Source organism: Aphis gossypii, chromosome X (genome assembly GCF_020184175.1).
Source record: "Aphis gossypii isolate Hap1 chromosome X, ASM2018417v2, whole genome shotgun sequence".
NCBI lineage: Eukaryota > Metazoa > Arthropoda > Insecta > Hemiptera > Aphididae > Aphis > Aphis gossypii.
In genome coordinates, this window is record NC_065533.1 from 62,991,994 (window position 1) to 63,016,965 (window position 24,972).

Here is a 24,972-nt window from a genome sequence, read left to right on the forward strand (position 1 = left end):
GTCGGGAGATGGCAACTTCTCTCTCCAAACACTGTGAATTCCTGAAAATAATTGTCGCCCGTGACCGAGGTTAGGTTAGGTATTATGGCATAATTAATATTATAGTTGGCAATATCAGAACGAGGGGTAAAGTAAACATAAACTATTAAAATGTAAGTAAGATTTATTTTTATTAGTATAAATAAATACTCCATAGGACTAGTGGGTACAGATAACATAGGTAAAGAATATTTATTACCTATTTACAGATAATAAAATACCGTCGCTTCTAGAACAGTTACTTGTTTTTGAGTTACGATCATACCGATAAAAATAATTATAGTTATGAAAACCTAATTCCGATTTAATAACATAATAATAAAAGTTAGACAGGACATAAGCTTTAGATATTATTGTTGTAATACAAAAAAGCTTTTTTGTAAATAGTTTTGTAAAACAATTTCTACAACATGGAGAATATAGTTTAACTCCAGCCACTAGGATAATATCAACAAAAATATTACTCTCAAGAGTGAACTTTTCTGACCCGTAAGTATAAAATATAATAAAAGTTTTAGACAAACCGTGTCATAATCAGATAAGCACTTAGTATTAAAACATTTAATATAGAATAATTGATTCCTCGGACAAAACTAAATAAACTAATAACAACCATCAGGAAGCATTTATGGGTTTTTACTCCGAATTTCGTGCTTATACATTTATCACCCAGGTTACAGTAGTAGGTCATATAATAATAATAACAGTTCATATCGTAAATATATATCAATAAAAGATGAAAAATATAATTTTAAGTATAATTAAATTTGAAAATTTCACTTGTAAAACCTATACACTGCAAAAAGATAGAAATATATAACAACAAACATTACTTGTCAGCTACATATTCAGTTAACATAATAATTATATTGTCATAACGACTTTGTGAATAGACTAGGTATAATAATTGAAAAAAATAAACATTAAATTACGAGAACGACAAATGTGTGACAATGAAGACATGATGAAAAAAATAAGGCGAACTGGCATTGTCACAGTTAACCGGAACTGTCTGTCTCAAACCCAACATACGGCATTACTGTCAACGCCAAGAGGGCACTCATGGACCGGGACACACGGGTTGAGTTTCATAATGGAAAAATGTCGGAAAAAAGGTAGATCCACTTTAAATGGCCGCCGTCGTGAAAGCGGAAAAACATCATTCTTTGACGTAAATACGACGATGTGGCCGCTGTGAGTACAACTTTAAAATTATTAGGTACCTAACTAAATAACCTATTCAGAATGATTTTTTAAATATTCTCACGAATAAGCACTAATTTCTGCTTAAATAATTAGCATTCATTGAAATTCTTATTTTTATGTGGTTTAAAGGGTGCAAGCAAACAATTTTGAAATATATATTACTATAAAAACTATTTGTTGAATTTAAAACTTAAATGTAGTTATATACTTTTTCTGGAAACTCGGAGCAAAAGATTTTTTATATATATATACTAAAAATTTAATTAAGGCGTTCCTAACTAGGTAGGTAGCTATCTAAGTTAACTGATGTGTATATTTTTTAAAAATGCTGATGCTCATTCCTCATTACTTATTGCAATGAAATAAGTTAAAAGATATTTCTGTACATTATTTTAATTTTTAAAAAAGATATAAATGTATTAATGATAAGAAAAGGCTAATGGATATTGAGATAAAATAATTAAATAAACACAAGTAGCATTTTAGAAAATGAATACATTTTTCAAATATTTCAAGTAGGTACCTACTACCTAGTTCAATATCACAAATTTTTTATAAAAATTTTTGTAGTAGAATATTTTTTTCTTTTTCAAAAAAAAATGTAGGTTTGTAAATTGCTTATAAATGTTTCATATAGAATTTATATAGAATTGTATTCAATATTTGAATGTATTTAAGGGACTCGTTCGATGTTTTTCAATAAATCTAGACAGGACATAAGCTTTAGATATTATTGTTGTAATACAAAAAAGCTTTTTTGTAAATAGTTTTGTAAAACAATTTCTACAACATGGAGAATATAGTTTAACTCCAGCCACTAGGATAATATTAACAAAAATATTACTCTCAAGAGTGAACTTTTCTGACCCGTAAGTATAAAATATAATAAAGTCTACTTTTTAAATTATAATAATATATTATTCTTGGACACAGTGACGTAAATATACTATTTTAGCACTGTTGCAAAAACAAAAATGTCCCTTTTCCAATTTAGTCGAAACTCAATATTTCAAAAATGTTGATTTTTTATAATATTAAACCGGCAAAAATCTCCCGCATATTAACTCGATATTCAGTCATATTTCATTATTTACGCCACTACTATAACATATAAAGTACACAAGTTTAGCTTACGCAAATGTATTTTTATATATTAATCTACCTATTATACATAGGAAATGGTCCATCTACAGAAACACACAAACAGAGTTATGTCGTTTTTTGAGAAATTTGAACCCAGAATGTAACTCAATCAATTGGAAGGGTGATTTTTTCAGAAAGTTATCATCTTTGATTTTCAATTATATGGTCCAAGTACTTTGTAGCGGTCGTATATCAAAAAAACAAAAAATGACACAAGTGATACTAAAAAAGATAAATGATATTACCAACGAATACGTATTATTAAACTCACCAGATAATTTTCTACAAGGGGTTCAAATATTTGTAGCAAATATGCTATCTCCATGGCTAGAAAAACCCATAAATGACATTTGCAGTAAAGACACTACTAATAAAGACTTAAAAAACGGAAACACTATGAATGGCATAGTGAACCAAAGACTTGGTATTGAAACAAAATATTCAAAAAACAATAAAGTAGATAAAAATAAAACACATAGGCTTGAATTAAAAACCATAAAAAATGTTACAACTAACCAAAAATCAAAAAAAGGTCAGTTTAAAAAAATGAACAAAATGAATAATAATCAAAATCTAAGTACGGATTATGCGTATCAAACAGATGTTCAAGAGAAAACAATTAACGAAATTGATAACCAAAAACTTGATATTGAAACAAAACATTTAAAAACCAATCAAACAAATCAAAATAAAACAAATAGATTTAAAATAAAAACACCAAAAAAAGTTGAAATTAATAAAAAATCAAAAGTTGGTAAGTTTACAAAACGCACTGTTAAAGATAATTTGTCTTCGCAAAATTCTAATAAAGCTAAAATTAGAACAAAAACAAATAAAAAATCGAAAAAAGGTTTGAAATCCAAGTCAATTATTGACACAGTGAATGATTTAGAGAAAATTATTGAAAATCATGAAATATTATCGGATTCTGTACTCGTAAGGCGTCCAGTCGGTAAAAATACAATAAAAAATAAGTTGAATAACTCTGAGAGTGAAAACAACCATAAATACAAAAAAAGTACAATTTCAAAAACTATAGTAAAAGATGGATTATCTCTGCAAAATCCCAATAAAGCTACAAAAAAAAAAAAAATAAACAAAAAATTTAAAAAAGGTTTAAAATCAAAGTCAATAATTGGTGCAGTGAATGACTCAAAAAAAAAAATTGAAAACAATAAAATATTATCAAATTCTGTTCTTTTTAAACGATCAGCTGGTAAAAATGTGAATGAAACGAAAATAAAAAGTGAAAATAACACTCCTGAAGGTAAAAGTCATAGTAACACAAATGGTCAGAACATGGATATAAACGGGGAAGATGGTAACTATGGACCGATAAAAGGTAATGAAAAATTAATGAAATCAGCGAAACAGCTAGATAATGAAAATACATTCGAATCTGACAACAATGAGAATAAGGAAAACCATTTTTATAATGACGATGCAGAATCTCTTAGACCAGCGACAGATACAAAAAATACTCACGAGATGATCAACATGAATCATGATGAAAGTAATGACAATGGTCAAGAAATTACAGCAGTGGATGATCGTGCCAAGTCACATTATGACGGCGGTAGTAAACTTTTATCAGAACATGGTGGTGAACCAACAGATGCGATATCAAATAGATCAACAGATAGCTATTATAATGATCCAAATGAAGATGACAGAATGATGAATGTAACGGATTATAGTGGACATACTATGCGGGTGATTGAATATTTGTCAGGAGAAAAACATGATACTAACCTATTAAGAGACGAAGAAATATTAAAATATAATGACAGCAATTCGATAGATATTGATGATGATCATTACAGTGATGTCAATACAGATTTTGATAATGGCTTTGACGATGATAACACTCGTCATAATAAGATTATGCACGAGGATGGAGAAGAATTCGAGTGTAATATTTTTATTTTTATTACTTATCTACAATTGCTAAATTAATAAATAAGAATTGATTAAACATTTAAGTTCATTAATTTTATAACAATAATAATCAATATTTTTTACTAGAATAAACAATTTTATAAAATTTAAATTAAATTAATAAGAAGAATATAATTAAATGCCAGTTTGTTATCAACCAGTAATCTACTGCATAAAATATGCTGCCCTACCACCATAGGACAGCAATATACCTACATTCGTACCTTTTGTACTCAACATATTTTTTCCATACCTATTGTAACCATAGAGCAATATAGAGGTGGTGTTACCTATCACTGGCATGTAACAGCATTAAAGTCAAACTATCGGCCATTGATGCCGAAAAATAGGAGTCTAACAGCGATATTCTTTTCCGTTAGATCCCGCTGCACTTCAACAAATATTAATTCCCAAAAGTATTTAAAGTCAATGTTTTAAATATTTAATTCGGAAAGCTGTCAATTTATAATATAAGTATTCAAATACATATTCTGTATACTATTTTGAACAATTATTCGAGTATTTATTCCAAATACTTTTTAAAAGTATTTTATACCTAGGTAATAATATAATATAATATATCATTTTAAACACATTAATCTTTTCAATGTACCTACTGATAAATATTTTCATCACATAATAAATTATACTTACCGGTATTTAAACCAACCTATTTGTTCAGTTAGGCTAATTTTGCTAGTAAAAACTTGCTCATTGACTATCATGACATGTGAACAACAACAATATTTTAGTACTAATTATTAGTGTTACAGTGAAGGTTAGTGAGTGAAATGAAAACAATAATGGTTAAAATTTTTTATAAAACTGTTTTTAATGAAATACGCTTTACAAAATTACAAATAAATACACATTTTAAAATTTAGAAATTCAAAAGAATAGGAAAACCTGAGTATAATTTAATATAATGTAAAAGACTTAAAAATAAAAATAAAAACACAGTAGGTATGGTATAGTAGTAGGCGGTGTGCCTGTACAGACTAATTCACTTAATGCAATTAATGATAGTAGGTATAAAATTTGTGCCAAAATGATTATCAATATGATATCAATGTTTGTTAAAGTAGGTACAGCACGATCTTACGAAAAATAGTATCAGTGTTAAACTCTTATTTTTGGGGGTAAACCCAAGGGATCGCCTGTTTGACTTCAAAATGTGATAGGCCGCCATATGAAAAAAAAAATGTAATAGGTAAAACTGCCTCTATATTCCTCTAGTAGGTATTGTAACAAAACTTTTATTTAAAATTAAATAATAATTGACATGTACTTATTGAATAAAATCATAATATTATAATATTATATAATACTTGTATACTGGTTTGTAAATAGCTCGTATTTTGGACGATCTTGCACACATATTTTTGGATAATTCATCGGCTGGCTGGAGTGATAAACACGTGAATAGCAAAGTTATCGAATCAAGAGGAGACGAATATAAACGAAATTGTTTTCAAAAATGCACAGATGGTTATGTACGTATATATAGATACATTAAATATGCATACAAGGTAATTTTTTTATCAACTTGAATGACACCATGCATTTTGATTTTATATTCTGAAACAGAATATTTTTCGTAATATTTTGATACACAATAATCGAAATTCGAATAGTTACCACTATTAATACCCCTTACCACTCCACTTCACTCAATTTTAAATATTCAAAAACTGCTCGTCCAAATATCAATATTATTATAATGTATCAAAATATAACAAAAAATATTTTACTTCAGAATATAAAATAAAAAAATTTATTGTCATTCAAAAAAGTAAAATTATAATGATGATACATATTTATTTAAAAAAAGCTTGTTTTATTTCCACTGTAAATTTGATAAAAGAAATATTTACTAATCTTTTAATAGTTTAGGAAGTGATGAGTTGTTCATAATAAAATAATCTACCTGTATAAATTATACAGAGTGATTTTTTTTATCAAACAACACTCATTATTTCAAAAAGTATAGATTTTTAGATTCTGAACGAAGTGATGAATGTATTGATTTTACAATGATGTGTGTATTTTTTTTGTTTGTTTTTGTGTCTATGTACAGCATAACTGGTCAAAATAATACTTCAATTTCCAACTTTGGGAGTGGTTTCCGATGACAAAGTGAATATCATTGGTTAGGTTTCCAATAGTTTTCAAAAAAATCGAGAAAACAAAAAAAAAAGTGACGGAAAAACGGGAATTTTTTACCCAAAACCAGTTTTCGACCAAATCGATTTTTTTATATAGTTGTATCTCAAAAACTAATCACTGTAAATCCTTAAAATTTTCACCACATGTTTATATTATCGTTATTAATGCATGGCTAAATTTTCAAAAAATTTTTTTTTTTTGAGCTATTTATAGACCACTGAAATTTTTGATAAATATATTTTGGATGACCAAAAAAATTGAAAATTTAATACAAGTTTCCTTAGGAGTTTTTCTTATTGTAGTTAAAAAAAATCAAAAATCGTTAGTCACAATTTTTTTTATAAACGTTTATAGATCAAATTTTTACGATATATGTCAAAATCACGAAAACTTACAAGTAATTTTGTAGTTGAAAAATCATAAAAATTTTTGTGTTTATAACTAAGGATTGAAAATGCAACACTAAGTTTTCCATAAGTTTTCCTTCAAGTAAATAAATAATAATTAATAATGAATTGGTTAACAAAATAATCCATCTTAATTTTTATATACAATATATGTTTATATTAACAATATATTATTTAATTAGTATTATTATTTTAAATATTAAATAAGTGCGAATATAGACATTTTTCAAAGAAAAATCAAAGTGACTGGGTCCAGCCCCCTGGTTGCGCCACTGATAAGGTACTTTGTATTAAATTTTAAAATTGTTGGCCATCCAATATTTTTTTATCAGAACTATAAATTTGAAATATATTGAAAATTGAACTGTATATATAAATAATACTAATATTAACATTTGGTGAATATTTCAAGTATTTACAGTGATTAGTTTTTGAATTACAACCGTATAAAAAAATCAATTTGGTCGAAAACTGGTTTTCAGTAAAAATTTCCGTTTTTCCATCACCTTTTTTTTCGATTTTTTTAAACTGTCGGAAAATGTTAACTTTTGACTTCTATAATGCACCTAGCATATTATTCATTTTTTCATCAGAAACCACCTCTGAAATTTGAAACTTCAGTATTATTTCGACTAGTTATGGTATACACACACACAAAAAAAAACAAAAAACAAAAAAAACACATCATTGTAAAATCAATACATTCATCATTCCGTTCAGAATCTAAAACAGCCTTATTAATTTATGAAATTTTAAGTATATAGGTTATCATTTGAAAATTAAAAGTTGATAGTGGTCTACTTAATAAATATAAGGGTAAAAATATGAAACAGTTCTACAATTCTAGGATGGTATGGATCTTAAACTTTGAAAAAAGTCAATACTTTATTATTATAATATTATTATATATATATATTATTGTTTGATAAAAGAATCACTCTGTATATGATTTTTATAGAACTAAATACCCTACACATAACAAGCAGTACATTAATAGATACAAGGTATATACCTACCTAATATTGTATTACTCAGAAACGAATTTTATCACTCACTATAGAGAAAAGGAGGAATTGAGATTAAATTTTGGGTACCTATTTGTATTGCATTCTTAATATCTACACTTTCTATTCATATAATATCTACATTTTAAGATAATTAATAATAAAAACATATTTTTATGATTTACTTATAAATAAGTTGGTTTTGATAAACTAAGTCGTATTCATATGTTGTATCCACTTGATATGATTTTGCATTTCATGAAATTTTATCTCCAGTTCATTAAATGACAATCATTTTTTCAACTTATGGAAATATTTAAAAATGTCATTAAGAGGATTTTGAAATAGATACTTGAATTTAATATCGTTTAATTTTTATTATCAAATGAACATGCACCTAGTAAAACGAAATATTTAGATTTTATTATAAATATTATTTTAAATTATTTAGAATATATAATTATTTATTGAATAAAGGTTAGGTTAGGTATCAAATTAGGTGATAGTAAGTAATTTTAGATTTATTTTTAATGTTTCTAATTTTATTTTGGTAACTGTACTATTGATAAAAAATTACTTATAGTACAAATATATAGGTACTTATCATTTTAGTGTACATGTTTCAGTTCATTGTAAATTCTATGGTTACAATATATACCTAATTATAATATTATAGAAAAATAAAGCAAAGTGCAGTTATGTATAAATAAGTGGAGTTGACAAGTTTAAAGGTAAAAAATAAATGTAATAATCGTTGTTAAAAATATTCAAGCAATTTTCTGAACAAACAAAATATTAAACTAAAATAATTAAAACATCTACTACTTAAACATCTTAAACTATATATTATGTTATTACTAATAATAATAAAAATCCATAAATTGCTAGATTATTAAAATAAAAATATATACAAATTTATTCAATATCTAAAATAAAAAATAAATATTTTGTTTCACCACATGGGTCGTAATTTGATGAAAAATATTTCACAAAATCGAATTTGAGAGTATCCATTTTGTTAACTTTTAACAAACTACTACTACCTACTGATATTTATTTGTACAATAAACGACATTGAATCCTTCTGTACCTACACAAATTAAGTAAATAAAAAAAAGATGAACATTTTTCAAGTAAAAGTTCGACTAATGGCATCAAACTTTCCACTAGTACAGTCTAATCGTATTGAACCGCCAATCGTCTAATAACGCAGACTACCACACTTACTAATTAAAAGAAAAATAATTATTCAGAGCTGTAATTAGAAACCCTTTTTTATTTTTTTGAACCACCACATGAAGGCTGAACTGTTTGCACACTATTTAGTCCCATACAATATCGTTTATTAAAATAAATAAAATTATACAATTCACATACAGAAACAAACATCCTGTTAGCCACATACTTATTGTCGACGGTCAGCCCACAAAATATACCTTCCTTAGCGATCGCTAATGTGTAGGTATATGTAGCCTCCGGAGGAGCGGGAGAATGTACAGTTAATTGTGGATGACAGTGGATGTGGTCAAGTTGGTGGAGTTACACACCCTTACCCTTACAAAAAACATGGATTACATATACAATAATATAGGTTAATTCCTGTTGGTTGGTCTTTTATGCCAACAGTATGTCCACCGCATTAGAGTCACTTAAAGTTCTCAGATTCTCAAGCACCCAGCGGGTCTTGGCGGAAAGGCTCCATCTTAGTTGTTATTCTGAGTATGTAGTTTTGATCTCCATGATTTTTATCCTAGCCTTGGTGCGACGTCATTCGCCCGGTTGGAGGACTTCGGATATTTTGGATTGATTCTGACCCTTTCGACAGGCGATATGACTATTAAGTTCGCTACAACTGAGACCGTCCTGTAGGCCCGTATGACCCGCATGGCAGTGGATCATAGAGCCTAGGAAAGTTCGTTCTATCTTTTGCAGAATAGTAAACAGCATTAGCCCACAAAAGGACTAACTCTCTACTGTCGAACTGAGGAGTCTCTTCTTCCAATGGTATCACTGACACCAAGTACTCCGGAATACTTTTTGCTTTGAGTTCCTCATCGATTACTGACCATTGCCGCGATTTAAAGGTGTTTTTGACGTACAAGGTGACTATAATGCAGAGCCACTTTTGTCTCCAATTCTCTTGAGCTGCCTGTGCTGTGATCTTAACCACTTCCTCTAAATCCGTGGAAATACCCATACGAAAGACGTACTAATTTGAAACACGCCATAATCCACCATGGTCGTCGAAATAGGCCTCCAAGCTCTGCAAGAGAAATCGCTCCAGCAGTCTACCCGGGGTGTCGAGGAGACTTATAGGGCAAAAACTCAAAAGGGAGTCGATCGTCTTGCCCGGCCCTTTATATATGAAGACCGGCCTGTCTTCCAGACCGGTGGATAAGTCAGCAATCTGGGGCAGTCATTGTACGTTCTCAACGAGACTGTAGAGCGAGATTTGACGACTCTTATAAAGATTTCGTTAGAGATCCTCGAGGGAGTTACAAATCTTGCCCGTTGATAGCTTGGCGAGTTACCCACCCAAGAATTCTGGGATAACCCTTGTGAATGCTAGCTCATCGGTTTCCGGGTTAAAAGCTTTGAAAAGGTTTCACACTATTGGTGATGGCATTTCGTTCCAATTCTTAACGGGGCGAGGGGGAACAGGTAATCCACTATCACCTATCAACTGCTCTTAGATTCAGTCCAGTGGGCTATCCTCGAATTACTTCATTACCAGTTTTTAAGGCTTTTCTAATGAGTCGGCGTCGACCTGGGCATATAGGTCCCTCTAAGCCCGTTCTCTGGCCTGAGCCTGTTCTCTAGGCGAAGGCACCAGTTGGCTGCTGTGAAGTTGTCTCTGATTGCTTGCTAATCTCCAGCTCCGTGCCTTCTGAGACTCGAATGGTAAATCCTACGTGGAACGATGGAATTAGCCCGGAGTTCAGATATGTGGTCCGACCACCAGTACATCGGCTGTTTTCCCAAAGAGCCTTTAGTACAATGCGGCATTGACACAAGTCGCAAGCATTGTAAATGTAGTTTTTCAGGGCCTCAAGAAATCTAAGAGCCAAGTCGATGGTTGGAGCTTCGTGCACCGCTGTGATTAGTTACGTATTGAAAAAATCATAGAAAGCGTCGAAGTTGATTTGCTTTCGAATCCAGCTTGTGTGATCTGTTGCCTTGGTGTTTTCAAATCTTTGAGCGGTGGATTGCGGTTCGATTGCAAACGATACATACGAGCACGCATGGTCCCTGAGATTGATTTCATCGAATACGCTCCAGTCTGTCATCTCGACGCCTCTAGAAAACTTGACGTCTATTATTGAAGAAGTCTCACCCCTAGATTAAGCCAGGCCCAAACCTTTTTGGCACCAACGGGTGATCGGCTCGGTCACATGCCATGCACTTAGTGTCCTTGGAATTGCATTCTTTCAACTTGTGCCCATTGAGACTCATTCTTCTTTGAGGTCGAGGACCATGCAGTTGAACAATTTATAACCAAACCCGTGGTATTGAAAGCACCTCGTGGTTTCCGAGTGTCGATGTCAAAAACGACAGCTAGTCCATCCTACCTTTACGTGATCCATAGTCTTATGGAAAAAGCACCTGGGAAGCCTGATTTTGTCCACTTACTGTCCCGATTTTAGTTTCCAAATCAACAAAATATTGACCTCAGTTATAGCTTCGGCTACGTTGTGATCGTCTTTCCCGTTTTCCTATAGCAGTGCTTCCCTTATAATTAGAAACTTTAACCACACAGCTTCTTTTATTGACATAAAAAAATAATTTATCTATCTCAGCCATAATCCAAGGAACATAATCAATATATTACAACGAAATACCAAACTTCCTCTTTTGCTTTTCTTCATTGGCGTAAAACCATTACATCAACAACAAAGACATTTTCAAAATCTCTGTCACTAACTCTGTCACTCATAAATAAAAATGGAAAAGCCTCACATGAACCACTAGGCAGTTCAATACTTTCACTGCCAAGGCTATGATCACACAAAAACTTATTTGCCTCTTCGCATCAATGACATTCCTAGTAATCCTCAATGAAAAAATAATTCATAAGGTAGACTCAGTCAAATATTTTGGTGCTTATCTCGACATAAGGCAATAACATAGCAACACACATAAAAATCAAAACAAAATCCTTAAACTTCAAGTTACATAAACGTAGACATCTTCTCAGATCTAATATCACTCTCATGAACAAATTACTCGCCCGACTATAACTTATGGTATACAACTTTGGGAATCTGCCAAAATGTCTAACCTCAATATTTTTCAAGAATTTCAATCAATCAGTTTAAGGCTAATAATAAAAACTCTATGGTATGTTAGTAACCTTAGCTTACATAATGACCTTAGTATCTGCACTATACTAACTCTTGCCCGCATTTATTATTCAAACTTTAACGCATACACAGAACCACCCTAATCCATTAATTTCTAATCTTTCCTCTGCCTCTATCCTCGACAAAACCCCTCACCGTTCTAAACGAAACCAGTCACGTCCTTTACTTTCATAAATAGCCAACATAAAAACAAAAATAAAGAATAATTATTGAAGTATTATCATTGAAAACCTTCTTCTGCCACGTCATCACACCTTGTACGTAATATTCTAAAATGTAATTATTTGAATACAGATTGTAAATACTCCTATTTCTGTTTTTCTTTTTTTCAAATAAAAAAAAACTTTAAAATTTATTTTATGATTAAACTTAGAACTAACAATTGTATAACATAAGACAAATTTATTTATTTATTTATGAAGTATTAAACGGGCAAGGCCCTGTTACAATAGACAATAGCATTACAATCATTATAATAATATTTAACAAAGGATACAAAAATAATAATGATAATAATAATAATAACAATAGTAGTAATAATAATAATAGTAGTATTAATAGTAATAATCATAGACATATAAGTATATAACTAAATATATCTAAGGAAATTGGTTAAAAATAATAACGAATGTACAATAATTATTGAAATAGACATTTTTAAGTATTAAGAATTAAATAATTACAATACGATTTGAATGAGTCAAGATTTGGTGAGCTGAACATATCAATTTTAAATTTATTAACAGCTTGCATTAATCTATTGCAGGGAATGTTATTTGTATAGTTTGTAAATTGTATGCTTAAACGAAAGGTGTTTGTCGAGCGAGTGTTAAAAGTGGGAGCATAGAAGGTTAAACGGCTTAAAAAATCTGGACAGTCTACATTGCCATTCAAAAGCTTATACAGGAAAGATAAGTCAAGAATTATACGTCTATTCACGTATATATTATTATTAGAAAAATTCCATACATAAACGATTCCGAAACCTCTTACACTGCCTAAGTGCTGCTCAACAAAGCTAACTAAACTTACAATAGCTGATACACCGCTCTCGCAACGGGGCTAACGTTTAGTCATGATCAATTTCATAAAAAGATCCACTTAATGACATATTTTAATGCTTCACTAAGTGTTAAAAAATGGGTTTCATTTAATTTACTAGATAACTTTTCTTGAAATGCACAATTTCATCATGTTTAATTAATTAAATTTTATTTGTAAAAATCAAATTCCGTAACATATGGTTTTCATTAAGTAACAATGACTTATCACTTTTGTTCTTCTTCCAATGGTAACTTGAAGTACATTTTATTATGGTTTTACTCATTCTTAAATGTTAATTACACACACACACACACAGATATTTTATTACGTATTGAAGTAAAAAAACATTTAAATTACATCCACATTCAATTTAATTTAATTCTTCGAAAAAAAACTGATACATGCACTTAACTTATATATTTTTTCAATTAGTTAAAGTATAATTATTGATATATTAAAAAAAACAATTTTAACTTGTGGTAGCAGGGAATCCTTACATTGATCTTACTAAGAACCCTTCCATGTTACTCTTAAATATTCTATATCAATTTTAATAAGTAGGTATCAATTATTGTACTTTTGTACATATTGAGAATGTAATGCTTACGGTTTATACCTCGGACTAATCTACCGAGAAATTTAGTGTATTATGTATTAAGTTCTAATTTCTATATGATTGAGAAAAGGTATAGATATACTCTTTCATAGATGGATCTACTTTGAATATAGTATTGATAGTATTATGTAAGTTTTTGATATCAATTGCTTGAACTAATTTTAGGCGCGGAAATTAGCGGATAATTTTAGAAATAAAGTATCAACACGTCCAGAAGTTTGTGATCAACATACGGGAGTTACCTATAACATTTGTAAAAAAAATGGCAGCAATTACAGTGTTCGCAAGACAGTATTGCCATTATGCAAAAATAGAGATCATCAATGTACCATGTGTTCATTAGATAAGTCCAAATTAGTAGTTAATACGTTAATTAAATTGAAGTATTGAATAGTTGGAAATTTAATTTTTATAAAATCATATTTATACATATAAAATGGGAATTCGATTAAATTTCTTGGATAATTAAATTATTTTAAGTTAATCGCATAATACCAACCCATAATAGGTACATTTCCCTGGTACCTACACTTTCGAATTATTTTTTGTTTCCAATGAAACTTCGTTAAATAGAAATTTCACTGTATTACAATTATTATAATAATATTATCACATAGGTATTATGTAAGTTTATTATAAGTTTAAATAATATTTTAGTAATTAATCCTTGTAATCATAGAATGAAGTTAAATCCCTCCCGTAAAACTATTTTAGGCATATATTTTACCATCTACAGATAAAAGTATTACACAATACTTTAATTTTTAAAAAAAAAATGCAGGTAGGTTCATACCAAATTATACTTATGTTTTTTTTTTGTCATTATAAAATCATCATAAATTGTATATAAATATTAAATAAAATAGAATGCAATATTAATTAGTGTCTTACATTTAATATAATTTTCATAGTAATGTTACTGATGATAATATTTTATTGTTTATTTTGGTATAAGATATTATTTTCTTTACTATACTGTAGTTAGATTGTAGTTGTTAAAATAAAAACATTTTTAAACATATAATAAACGTAATTAAGCTCGGATTGGTACACTTGCACTATTTAAACCTATATATCATATTGTAATCAATCCTTGAATATTTTGTATTTAAACAATATTGTGTAAGACAACATTGATACTTAGGTATGTTTTGTGCGTCGTCGCAAAAAAGGAATTCACTAATACAGCCTCTTTAATCTTTATTATACCTTATATTCGGCAGAAAGTCCCCCGACTCCCAGTGTGTGTGAGAATTAGGGTTAATGTGCGCCACGTACTGTGCCTAGCGATAGTGTATTTTATTTTATAATCAATAATTGATAATAATTATTGTTTTTATTGATTTCTGTAAATGCGTTACAACCTATTACCTAACGTTACGCATAGTGTTTCTTTTTTATTTCACAATAATATATTATACGTTGGAACCAGTACGGTTCATTTTTTTAATTATAATTTATTAATTATTAACCAACCCCATTATCCTACAAGTGGTTTGTAGGTATTGTTGATAATTTATGGTGACTCTGGAAACATGGAAAGTTATATTAAAACGTGTAAAACGAGAAGGAATTTTAAAATTTACCGAGGATAGTAAGGTGAAAGAATCAATTTTGTTGAATAGAAGATCATTGAAGAACTTAGAACTAAGCATACTTCTACGTTCAGCAAAGTAATGAAGCCCAACTGCCCAAGTACTTCAGCGATAGGAGAGAAATCGTGCGGTTCATGAGGAACACCTAAAGAGAAGCCAATAAAGCTCAAAAATTGTAAACGTTTAAGTTTATTTAAATTAGTGGCCGTATAAGGATTCCAGATTACCGATCAATATTTTAAGATGGGTCGAACTAGAGCATAATAAAGGATTTAAGTGATCTATAAACTTTAAGATCTTTAGAAAATCGCATAATAAAATCTAAAATTTTAAATTATTTACAGAAAATCATTGAAATGTGTTCACTCGGATTGTGGTTAAGTACTTGATAATTTGAAGCCCATGTCTACTATACAAAGATGCGTTCGATGTTAGTACCGGAGAGTTTATATGTCCATACAATTGAATTACGAGACCGGGAGAAGAACATAACTCGATTTTTAGCAAGATTAAGTCTTAAGTCTAAAGTTTTACATCACCTATAGAAAGAATTAACATTATTTTGTAAACACAAACAGTCTTCAGCTGATTTTATTTCCAAATATATTTTCATGTCGTTAGCAAAATATAATGCTAAGTGATCTGATATCTTGTATACTAAATATAATACATGAAGGTACTACATTAGAAAAATTGCATATCGTGGTTTTTAAAATTACCATTGGCCTCGATACTCAAAATCAAAACTATTAAAGTAATTTTAGGCGTTAGGCTTAAGTCAATGGCGACGACGGCGAAATAACTTTTCGTAGAAATACTAGAACAACGGTCGTGACACCGAGCATATAAAGGAGGTCCAAAATAGAGTTTTGGCAGACATGATTCCTCAGAGTTAGAGCAAGCTCCTCCACACCAGTCAGTGTAATAATTCTATCCTGGGGACTTGGTTTAAGTTTAATTTTTTATAATTTAAATACACTTAAAATATTTATAAGAAGTTATACTGAAAAACATTTATTAAATAGCTTACTTTTAATTAAAAATTCTATACACCCATTCAATTACTAATTAATAGTTTTGTACTAAGTAGATTGTTATTATACACTTAAGTTCTTATTGTATTCCTTCTATATCATATCAAATTGTGAATTTTTTCTTTTTAAATTGTATTTTTTCTTTTAAAGTTATTTCTTAGTTTATATATTTTTCTTTTCTTTTTTCTTACTTATATTTAAAATTACGTCTAGATAAATATTCTTTTCTTCGATAAAAGGTATTACCTCTGCTAGCGCCTAGATCAACTTTTATATCATTAGTAATAACTGCTATATAGCTGTGGGTGCCCACACCACTTCAGCCACCTACCTAGCCACCTTATTATACCTATAGGTCAACGGCCTATATTTGTCACCGGCCGATCACACACACGCACGCACACACATACTACTGTTCATTTATATTATTGTTTAAATTTGTGTTTTAATTGTTGTGTGAGTTATATAATATTAAGATTACGCGCGAAGAAGCGCAATCAGCCGCATTATTATGTCTTCCCGTCCGCCCGCGTCGTCGATATAATATTATAATTATGTTAGTTCTTTCTCCAGCGTCGACAACTGCAAATTACGTGCGCTAATCGCCGCCGTGTGCATATTTTTATTGTAAAGTTAATTAAGTCGTGTGTGCGCAAATCGCCACATTTTTTTTATTATATATTATAGTCTTGTAGACGCGAATCGTCACTTATTTTATTATATACATATTGTAGGCGCGAATCGCCACACCTGTTATATTATTTTATATTGTGCAGGCACGAATTGCCACTTTTATTATTGTATGATTTTATATAGGCGCTAATCGTCGTTTTTGAATTAATATTATATTGCAGGCGCTAATCGCCACATTATTATTATTTTCTTGTAGGCGCGAATCGCCATACTCATTTATTTATTTATTTATTTATTTTCCGTGTATTATTTGAATTATTTTGTGTCTGTGTGTGTGAATTTATTATAGTATAGGTAGCAGCTGGCCAGCCGAGCACCGACGATCTGTGAGTTATTTTATATTGTTATTTTAATTTAATTATTCTTGATATTACTCTTATTATTATTATCGGCTGTGCTAAACTAGCATTTTAAATTATATATTCTTTTACCTGTTGGGCCAAAAGGGCCGTAGTTTATTATTATTGTATTATACTGTGTATCTTTACCAAATTTCTACTGTGTTACCATTTATTCTTAGTTACCCGTGTCCCTAGTTTTAAGTACACACACACACACAAATGTACACACCTACACACACCATCTCACACTAGCACTCTCTGGTTTTGCTCGGCGAACCCGTCCACTTCCTTTGAGTTGCTATACACACATACACACACATACGCAGGTCGGTCGGTGTGCAGCGCCATGAAGTATTTTGGTGACCGGGCGAGCGTATTATCTTTATATGCTCCCGGCCCGTTCAACCTCAGTGTGGAGCAAAGATATAGTCTGTGGTAGATTCTGTACCAAAAAAGAGAGCACCACGCGGCAGGCGGTACACGAAAACCTGTCCAACCTCACGCATGACAGAGAGCGGTACCACAGTGCTTTCCGGCGGCGGCAGATTCAACTGCTTATACAGTGTTGTATATTAATATGGGTACTGGTCTGTTATCGCCCCGCCACGGGAACGAACATTTTTATCGCCTCGCCAATTACGAACGCGGCGATTACCTATCGCTTTGTTTTATTAGTTTAGGTAATTTTACAGTACTTATCGGTTATCGCGACTACCTAACAAAAAATGTAACCGCCCAAAGAAATATTAAAAATTCAGAAAAAAGTCAAAAATGTGACTGCGCGTGTTTCGGCACTCGTCGCTACTCTCCTCGGCGACGTCGCTACGCTCCGCACAAATCGAAAATATCCCTCGACTTGCTATGCAACGCCACCTTAAGTAGGTCACAGGGTAAATTATGTCGTAGTATATGGGCAGTGATTACCCTGTGACCTACTTGAGGTGGCGTTGCATAGCAAGTCGAGGGATGTTTTCGATTTGTGCGGAGCGTAGCGACGAGTGCCGAAACACGCGCAGTCATATTTTTTGTTAGGTAGTCGCGATAACCGATAAGTACCGTAAAATTACCTAAACTAATAAATTAAAGCGATAGGTAATTGTTGTAGGTATAAATAAAATAATATGTTCGAAATCGCCGCATTCGTAATTGGCGGGGCCGCGGGGCGATAAAAATTTTCGTTCCCGTGGCGGGGTGATAACAGAACAGTAGGTACCTTAATATATTATTATCACACCATTTTAACGGTATTCCGCGGTTATTTTTTGCTCTCAATGCTATATATTTTGAATTTTAAGATTTTACTTTTGTTTCATTTTCAAAAAATTTAAAAAAAAAATTTTAGAAAAATTGAAAATTTCAGTCGTCTCTATAAATATTTCTGATTTAATAAAAAAAAACGGCCCAGGACCATAGTCCCTTCTTAATCCGGGCTTGGTCGATTTGTTCTACTCTAGAAACAGTTTCAAAAAACTTATTATTTAAAAATTTTAATTTTTTAAGTCATTTGGTGTATACGATATTTTTAACATTTTCGATAAATTAAAATTATACAATTTATATTTTATCAGAAAACAGCTCGTAAGCGAAATATTTTATATTATATTATATTTATTATTTTTATTAATTTGAATTTAAAAATACATACATTTGAGTTATACAATATTACAATAATATTTGAATTTGAGGGAAATGCATGAGAGTTTTTGTATTTCAATGTTGATCATTTGCATTTTAGTTCTTCCCCGATTTATGCGTTTATTCCATGATAATAAAGAAATGGGTCGTACAAAAATTTTTCCTGTAAATAACCGTACGTTTGCCACTTGCGGGAGTGAGAAACCGCCTTTTCACATATATGTATATCCGTGCGCCTTTCTCTCTTCCACATTAAAAACCGCGACCACGTCTTGCGTTGTATACTTGTATCAATGTATCCATTCTTCTATTATCTATGCCATTGACACCGAAAGAACAGGACGATCGTCGTTGTATGCTTGCGCGGATTCCACTATTCCAATCGGATTTTTTGTTCCCATTAAATTTTTCTTGTGTGGTGTGCTCACACCGTGATTATTTCTTATACCGTCACGCATCTATATATTAATATCCAACCGATCATGGCTGGTCAGTCGCATGGTAGTGAGTCGGCTTTGGTGGATTGTGCGTAAGTAAAAAAAATTATAATAATGTTATGATGTCGACAAAACAATATTAGTCATGACTGCTGACTAAAACAAATGACTTATAGCATTTGCATAATTGTTTTACCCAATCACAAATATAATAACATAAAGAACAAATACCTATATTTTATGTTAATAAGTACATAGGTAACTAATTCTGTAATTTTATTTTGAAAATGTGTGATGCTCGGATATGCGGTCTACAACTACAATCATACCTATATTATCTAGACCGCATACTCGAATAGTAATAAAAGATACAATTAGTTCAAATTTATACTATATAATTTTGTATTTACTACTTTCCACCTATATTTATTGTTAGGCGCTTAAAAAAACGATGCCCCCGCATGTGTTGTCACCATCTTACAAACGTAGGTAGGTTTTAGTAAATTATCGTTTGCCAGTTTCAATAGTGTGCCCCTAGTTTTGATATTAGAATGAAATGACTGTTTGATTTTTAGGTAAGAACATTATCTGTGTTAGTTTTTTCAACTATTTAATATTTTTCATATTCATAACTCACTTAAAAATTAAAATACCTATTAATAAAAACCAATGAGAGAACACAGATAATGTTTTATGTCGTATGTTTGTAAGACAAAGACAATACATGTGGATGCGATGCCCTCTTAAAGATAAAATTATTGATGTAGAATGGTGTAATAATATACTTTATTTAATTAGTTTATAAAATGCAATTAAAATATTTTTATTTGACTGTTGCCACAAGTGAAAAAAATGCTAATGTGTTTCAAATTTTGTAAAAATTTAGACTTCACACATATTAAATACTTTTGGAACACCTGATATTTTTTTTATAATTATTGTCAGTAAAACTTAGTTGAACTTGAATTGAATTTTTAAAATTTAAGTATGCTTAAAAAGATGATGGATGAACTTTTGACATACTTACCTATTATATAAAATACCTTTTAAATTAAAAATACTTTCTGTGAAATAAGAACGTAACTTTTTTAAAAATTATTTCTATTATTATATGCATTGTAACTCTTAACATTTTTAAATACATATTGTATGTTCCACCTACGTTTGCTATAACATAACTCATCAATAATTGAGAAAAAGAAATATAAACTATTCATAACAATTGTTGATTTAAAATATATCTTGAAGTCTTAAATGTATAAATAACTTATAAATTATTCTTGTTGTATATGTTAACTGTGATTACATTATTTAAGTTTTGCATCAACAATAACGCCCAAATATTATATTAATATTTTTAATACTTGGACATTGGCATGTATCAGAATATAAACAGTTAATTATTGTAGCTATGAATAATTAATAGTTCAATACAATTTTCAGTAGCATTGGCAGGCGAAAATTAACATAGGTACTTAGACTTGTCTAAATTAAGTTCTAACATGTTAATATCTAACCAATTTTTAACTATACCTATTCAGACTAAATGCAGAAGACTTTTATAAGTCATAAATATTATTTTATTTATTATTATTAACCTAACCAATATAACTGTATTGTCAGCATTAAATATAATTGTACCTTCTATTTTCAAATTAAAAAGACTATCAAAGTAAATAATAAAAATAATTGAACACTGTTTTTTTTAACTGTTTCTTGAGGAAACCAATTTATTATTATTAAAGAATTACTGTGAAAACACTGAGCACATTATTAACTTTAACTATTTATGTTCTATTACCTACTTAAATGCAATGTAAATAATTCTCAAGAGTACTCAAGCTTATCAATTAAAATGTTGTGATTGGCTCAATTAAAAGCTTTTTTTTTTAATTTAAGAGTATTCCCAAAAAATTGTTTTATTAATTTTGTTTGAACAAATTCAGAAAATGAGATAAATTGCATTAGTAGTAAATATTCAAGTTCTGAAATCAAATTAATTTAAAAAAAGAAAAGAAATCATATTTATATTTTGCTTAAATCCCTAAAGCCCTTAATATCATCTCAAACCTTTACAGAAATATTCATCAATCAAATCATAACCTTTATATTGAAGGCTGTCTTTAGCATTTAAATTTAATAATAATATATTTTATTATTAAATTGTATTGTGTAATTATTTTTATTACTGTTTAGCTATAATTATATACACAAAAAACTAATAAAAAAAAAGAAAATATTTATTTTGAAAATTTTTAAAAACTAGATATAAACAGCATTAAAGTGATTAGTCTGTAATTTTAAAATTGCTGTTAATTACCATTTTATAAAAAAAAATATATATAATAGCTAGAATAACTGAAATAATATAAACAGCAGTTCTTCTTAAAACTTAATTTTACAGCCTATATATTCTATAATCTTAAAAAGTTGTTACTTCTTTCAGTTCAAAAATATATTGTAAATTTAACTCATCCAATTTTATTACCTTGACTATTACTTATTAGTAGGGCATGGATGTTATTGCATTTAAATTTTTTTTCAAATTTTTCAATTTATTGCTTGACATTTTAAATTGTGTAGGTATCATGTAAGTACAAATTAAATTTTAAAAGTTTAAAATACAATTTTTCGATTTTTATTGAATTTATTTATTTATACAAACATTTTAGTTACAGTCAACCCTCAATTGTCGTATAATATTTATAACCTATAAATAAGATAATACTGTAGATAATTGTGACTCTAGGTTGTCCAAATTAAATAAAATAACCAAAAATTGTAAATTATAAATTGAAGAAAATTGTATTATACCAATTTTAGTCTAATTCATATATATAACAATATTAAACCTAAAAAATAGTACATAATTATATTATAATCATTAAATATACATATTACATACATATAGTATTAAAGCACACCTAGCATAAACTAGCGTAATTTATGTATGATAAATGGCTATTCGGATTAATGAGGGTTTTCTGTATTTTAAAACCGCCAGGCATTACATCTAATAATGTTATCTTACAAAATAAATATAATTAAATTAACCCAACCTAACTAAAGATTTCACTGTAAACAATTAAGCTTATTTTAAATACACTCCGCTTACCTCAACCTACGTGGAACAAAGATTTTTGATGTATAACAACTTATTAATTCCAAATCAATAAATGGTTTGATTTCAAAAATTAATATAAGTATAATATAATTGTAAAATATATATGTATATGTATAATTTTTTTTTTGTAGAATTTAAGATTATAACAGCAAACTTAAAACATTTATAACAAAAAGTTATTTTAGTGCAATTTTTGTTATTTTTTAATACTATACTGTAATCAACTTTATTAGTTTTTTAGTACTACAATTTCCGTACCCTACTTATTAGTATTTAATATTTATTAATAATTTTGTTGTGAACTAACACTACGAGGACATTATACTCGCATGAATGAATGAGTCTCTGTCTTACACACGCACGACATGGACAAAATGCATTTATGCAGCCTGAGTAGAACTTGCTCAATTTTGGTTCTAGAGTAAATTTATTCATTATAAAATTGAATTGTGGCAATATTTCTGAGGTCAAGACACTACGTTTTTTTTTTTTTTTTTTTATATATAATTTGAATTTTGAAATATTAAGATCATTTAAAAATGTTGATATTTTTACTATTTCTAAACGATATAATGAACTTTATATTGAGAATAATAGAAAAAACTCATCTTCTTGCTTTCAGAAATATTGACGCAATTCAATTTTTTAATAGATATATTAACTTTAAAACTAAAATTGAGCGAGTTTTACTCAGACTGTGTAAACGCGTTTTGTTTATGTCATACGTGTGTAAGATGGAGACAACACATAGAGTATGACGTCCTCTTAAGATGTCTAGTATTATTAAATCTAACTATTGACTTAACAATGAAATTAAAATTCATTAAATAAGAAAAATATTAATTTGGTGTTACTACAAACTTTTTCAAAATACCTATAAATTTTGTTTTCAGCCAAAATTCCAAGGAAACAGTATTTTGTAATAATAAAATCAACTTCCCTAAAATGGCTTTTAATTCTCATGTGCTAATGAAGTTAGTGAATTTTATTTGTGAATAAAAACAATTACTTGATGTTAAAAGTGATATAGACATTTAAAAAAGATTATTTTTGTTTTCAGAGACAATGTTAGTTCAAAATCTAAAATTAGTTTAGAATTAAATCCTGTTGGTTCACTACAAGAGTTATGCACGGCCCGCCATTGTCCATATCCCGTTTACTCTTTCCCCGATGAAAACTTAAAGAAACACCAAGTAGAATTTAGAGTGGTATGTTCAATATCTATTTATGAATCTTCAGGTAAATAATTTTTATTTTTTCAACATTAAATACTAACTAAGGAAAACATTATGAAAACAGGCTCAGGCATATCTAAGCAAGCAGCTAAAAAGCAAGCAGCTTACTTAATGTACAAACAAATAGAAAAATTGACGTCAGAAGATATCAAACTAATTTGGGATAATGAATATAAAGATGAAACTCCTAGTGATTCAAACTTATTACTGCACCATGAGCTTCCATGCAGCCTTAAGTTATTTTTATCTCATGAATCAAGGACTTATTTGAAAATCTTTTTTAATTCAGATGCACCCAAAATACCACGATTACAAAAAGTAAAAGTTAATATAGTTTGAATATAGTTTAATTGATGCTATTAATAAGTATATTATTATTATTATCTAGAAATACTCAACAGCTTCTGATGCTTTGAATTCAATTTTAGAAATAGAAGATATTACTTTAAAAAGTGACATTGTTTCTTGCAATTCTGGTATAAAATTTAGAAAATTAGAAAATGTTTATATTTTAATTTTATTACATTTTTTTCTCAGGTAAAGTAGAAGTTTTGATGCAGGTTAATACTATTCCAAGAATTGTGATTTCAGGATCTGGAGAAAATGAATCTGATGCTCGAGAATCTGCTGCTCGTGTTATTTTATCATACTTTAAATCTGTACTAAATATTTAGTCATTTAACATAAAAAATGTCTATATTTTTAATAAGTATTTGCTATTTAGTATCAATGTTTTATATTACACTTTATAAACTATGTAATCATTAATTCTTCAAATTAATCACACAATTACTATATCCAATTTGTCAACGTATTTTCTAGTTTGATTTAAGTCATAAACTTGACTAATTGTTGTTTAATTTTTATGTTGTTCTATTTAATGACTTATTTTTTATTATAGAATTGTTTATTTACTATAAAAAGTAAAGGTATAGGTTGGAAGATATAAAAAAC

The 24,972-nt window shown here is 29.2% G+C and overlaps 2 protein-coding genes and 1 long non-coding RNA gene across 4 annotated transcripts; all 3 read left to right on the plus strand.

Annotated features, from left to right (window-relative positions):
* The first annotated feature begins 740 nt into the window (after window positions 1-740).
* LOC114124767 (protein PFC0760c-like) lies at window positions 741-14,654 on the plus strand. Its single transcript, XM_050207597.1, has 5 exons — window positions 741-1,233; window positions 2,013-2,114; window positions 2,421-4,300; window positions 5,677-5,819; window positions 14,090-14,654. The coding sequence occupies exons 1-5, from the start codon at window positions 983-985 to the stop codon at window positions 14,312-14,314; spliced, it is 2,601 nt and encodes an 866-aa protein (XP_050063554.1). The 5' UTR covers window positions 741-982; the 3' UTR covers window positions 14,315-14,654.
* A 214-nt stretch (window positions 14,655-14,868) lies between these two features.
* LOC126552067 (uncharacterized) lies at window positions 14,869-16,212 on the plus strand. Its single transcript, XR_007605923.1, has 2 exons — window positions 14,869-15,795; window positions 15,864-16,212. It is a non-coding gene; the product is annotated as an uncharacterized LOC126552067 (long non-coding RNA).
* A 3,067-nt stretch (window positions 16,213-19,279) lies between these two features.
* Window positions 19,280-24,820, plus strand: LOC114124754 (interferon-inducible double-stranded RNA-dependent protein kinase activator A homolog). Of its 2 annotated transcripts, XM_027988116.2 has the most exons (6): window positions 19,286-19,751; window positions 23,677-23,757; window positions 23,844-24,022; window positions 24,083-24,336; window positions 24,407-24,494; window positions 24,556-24,820. In XM_027988116.2, the coding sequence occupies exons 1-6, from the start codon at window positions 19,705-19,707 to the stop codon at window positions 24,690-24,692; spliced, it is 786 nt and encodes a 261-aa protein (XP_027843917.1). In that variant the 5' UTR covers window positions 19,286-19,704; the 3' UTR covers window positions 24,693-24,820. The 2 variants fall into 2 exon arrangements, with proteins under 2 accessions (XP_050063695.1, XP_027843917.1); XM_050207738.1 differs by lacking the exon at window positions 23,677-23,757 and having other exon boundaries at window positions 19,280-19,751.
* Window positions 24,821-24,972: the final 152 nt, after the last annotated feature.

Bases quoted from the DNA above. Each gene is read 5' to 3' on its own strand.
- LOC114124767 (XM_050207597.1), top strand. From the start codon at position 983: ATGTGTGACAATGAAGACATGATGAAAAAAATAAGGCGAACTGGCATT. The intron at 1,234-2,012 runs GTGAGTACAACT...TTTTGTAAATAG, and splicing joins AATACGACGATGTGGCCGCT to TTTTGTAAAACAATTTCTAC. The intron at 4,301-5,676 runs GTAATATTTTTA...GTTTGTAAATAG, and splicing joins GGATGGAGAAGAATTCGAGT to CTCGTATTTTGGACGATCTT.
- LOC114124754 (XM_027988116.2), top strand. From the start codon at position 19,705: ATGGCTGGTCAGTCGCATGGTAGTGAGTCGGCTTTGGTGGATTGTGC. The intron at 19,752-23,676 runs GTAAGTAAAAAA...TTTTGTTTTCAG, and splicing joins TCGGCTTTGGTGGATTGTGC to CCAAAATTCCAAGGAAACAG. The intron at 24,337-24,406 runs GTAAAAGTTAAT...ATTATTATCTAG, and splicing joins AAATACCACGATTACAAAAA to AAATACTCAACAGCTTCTGA.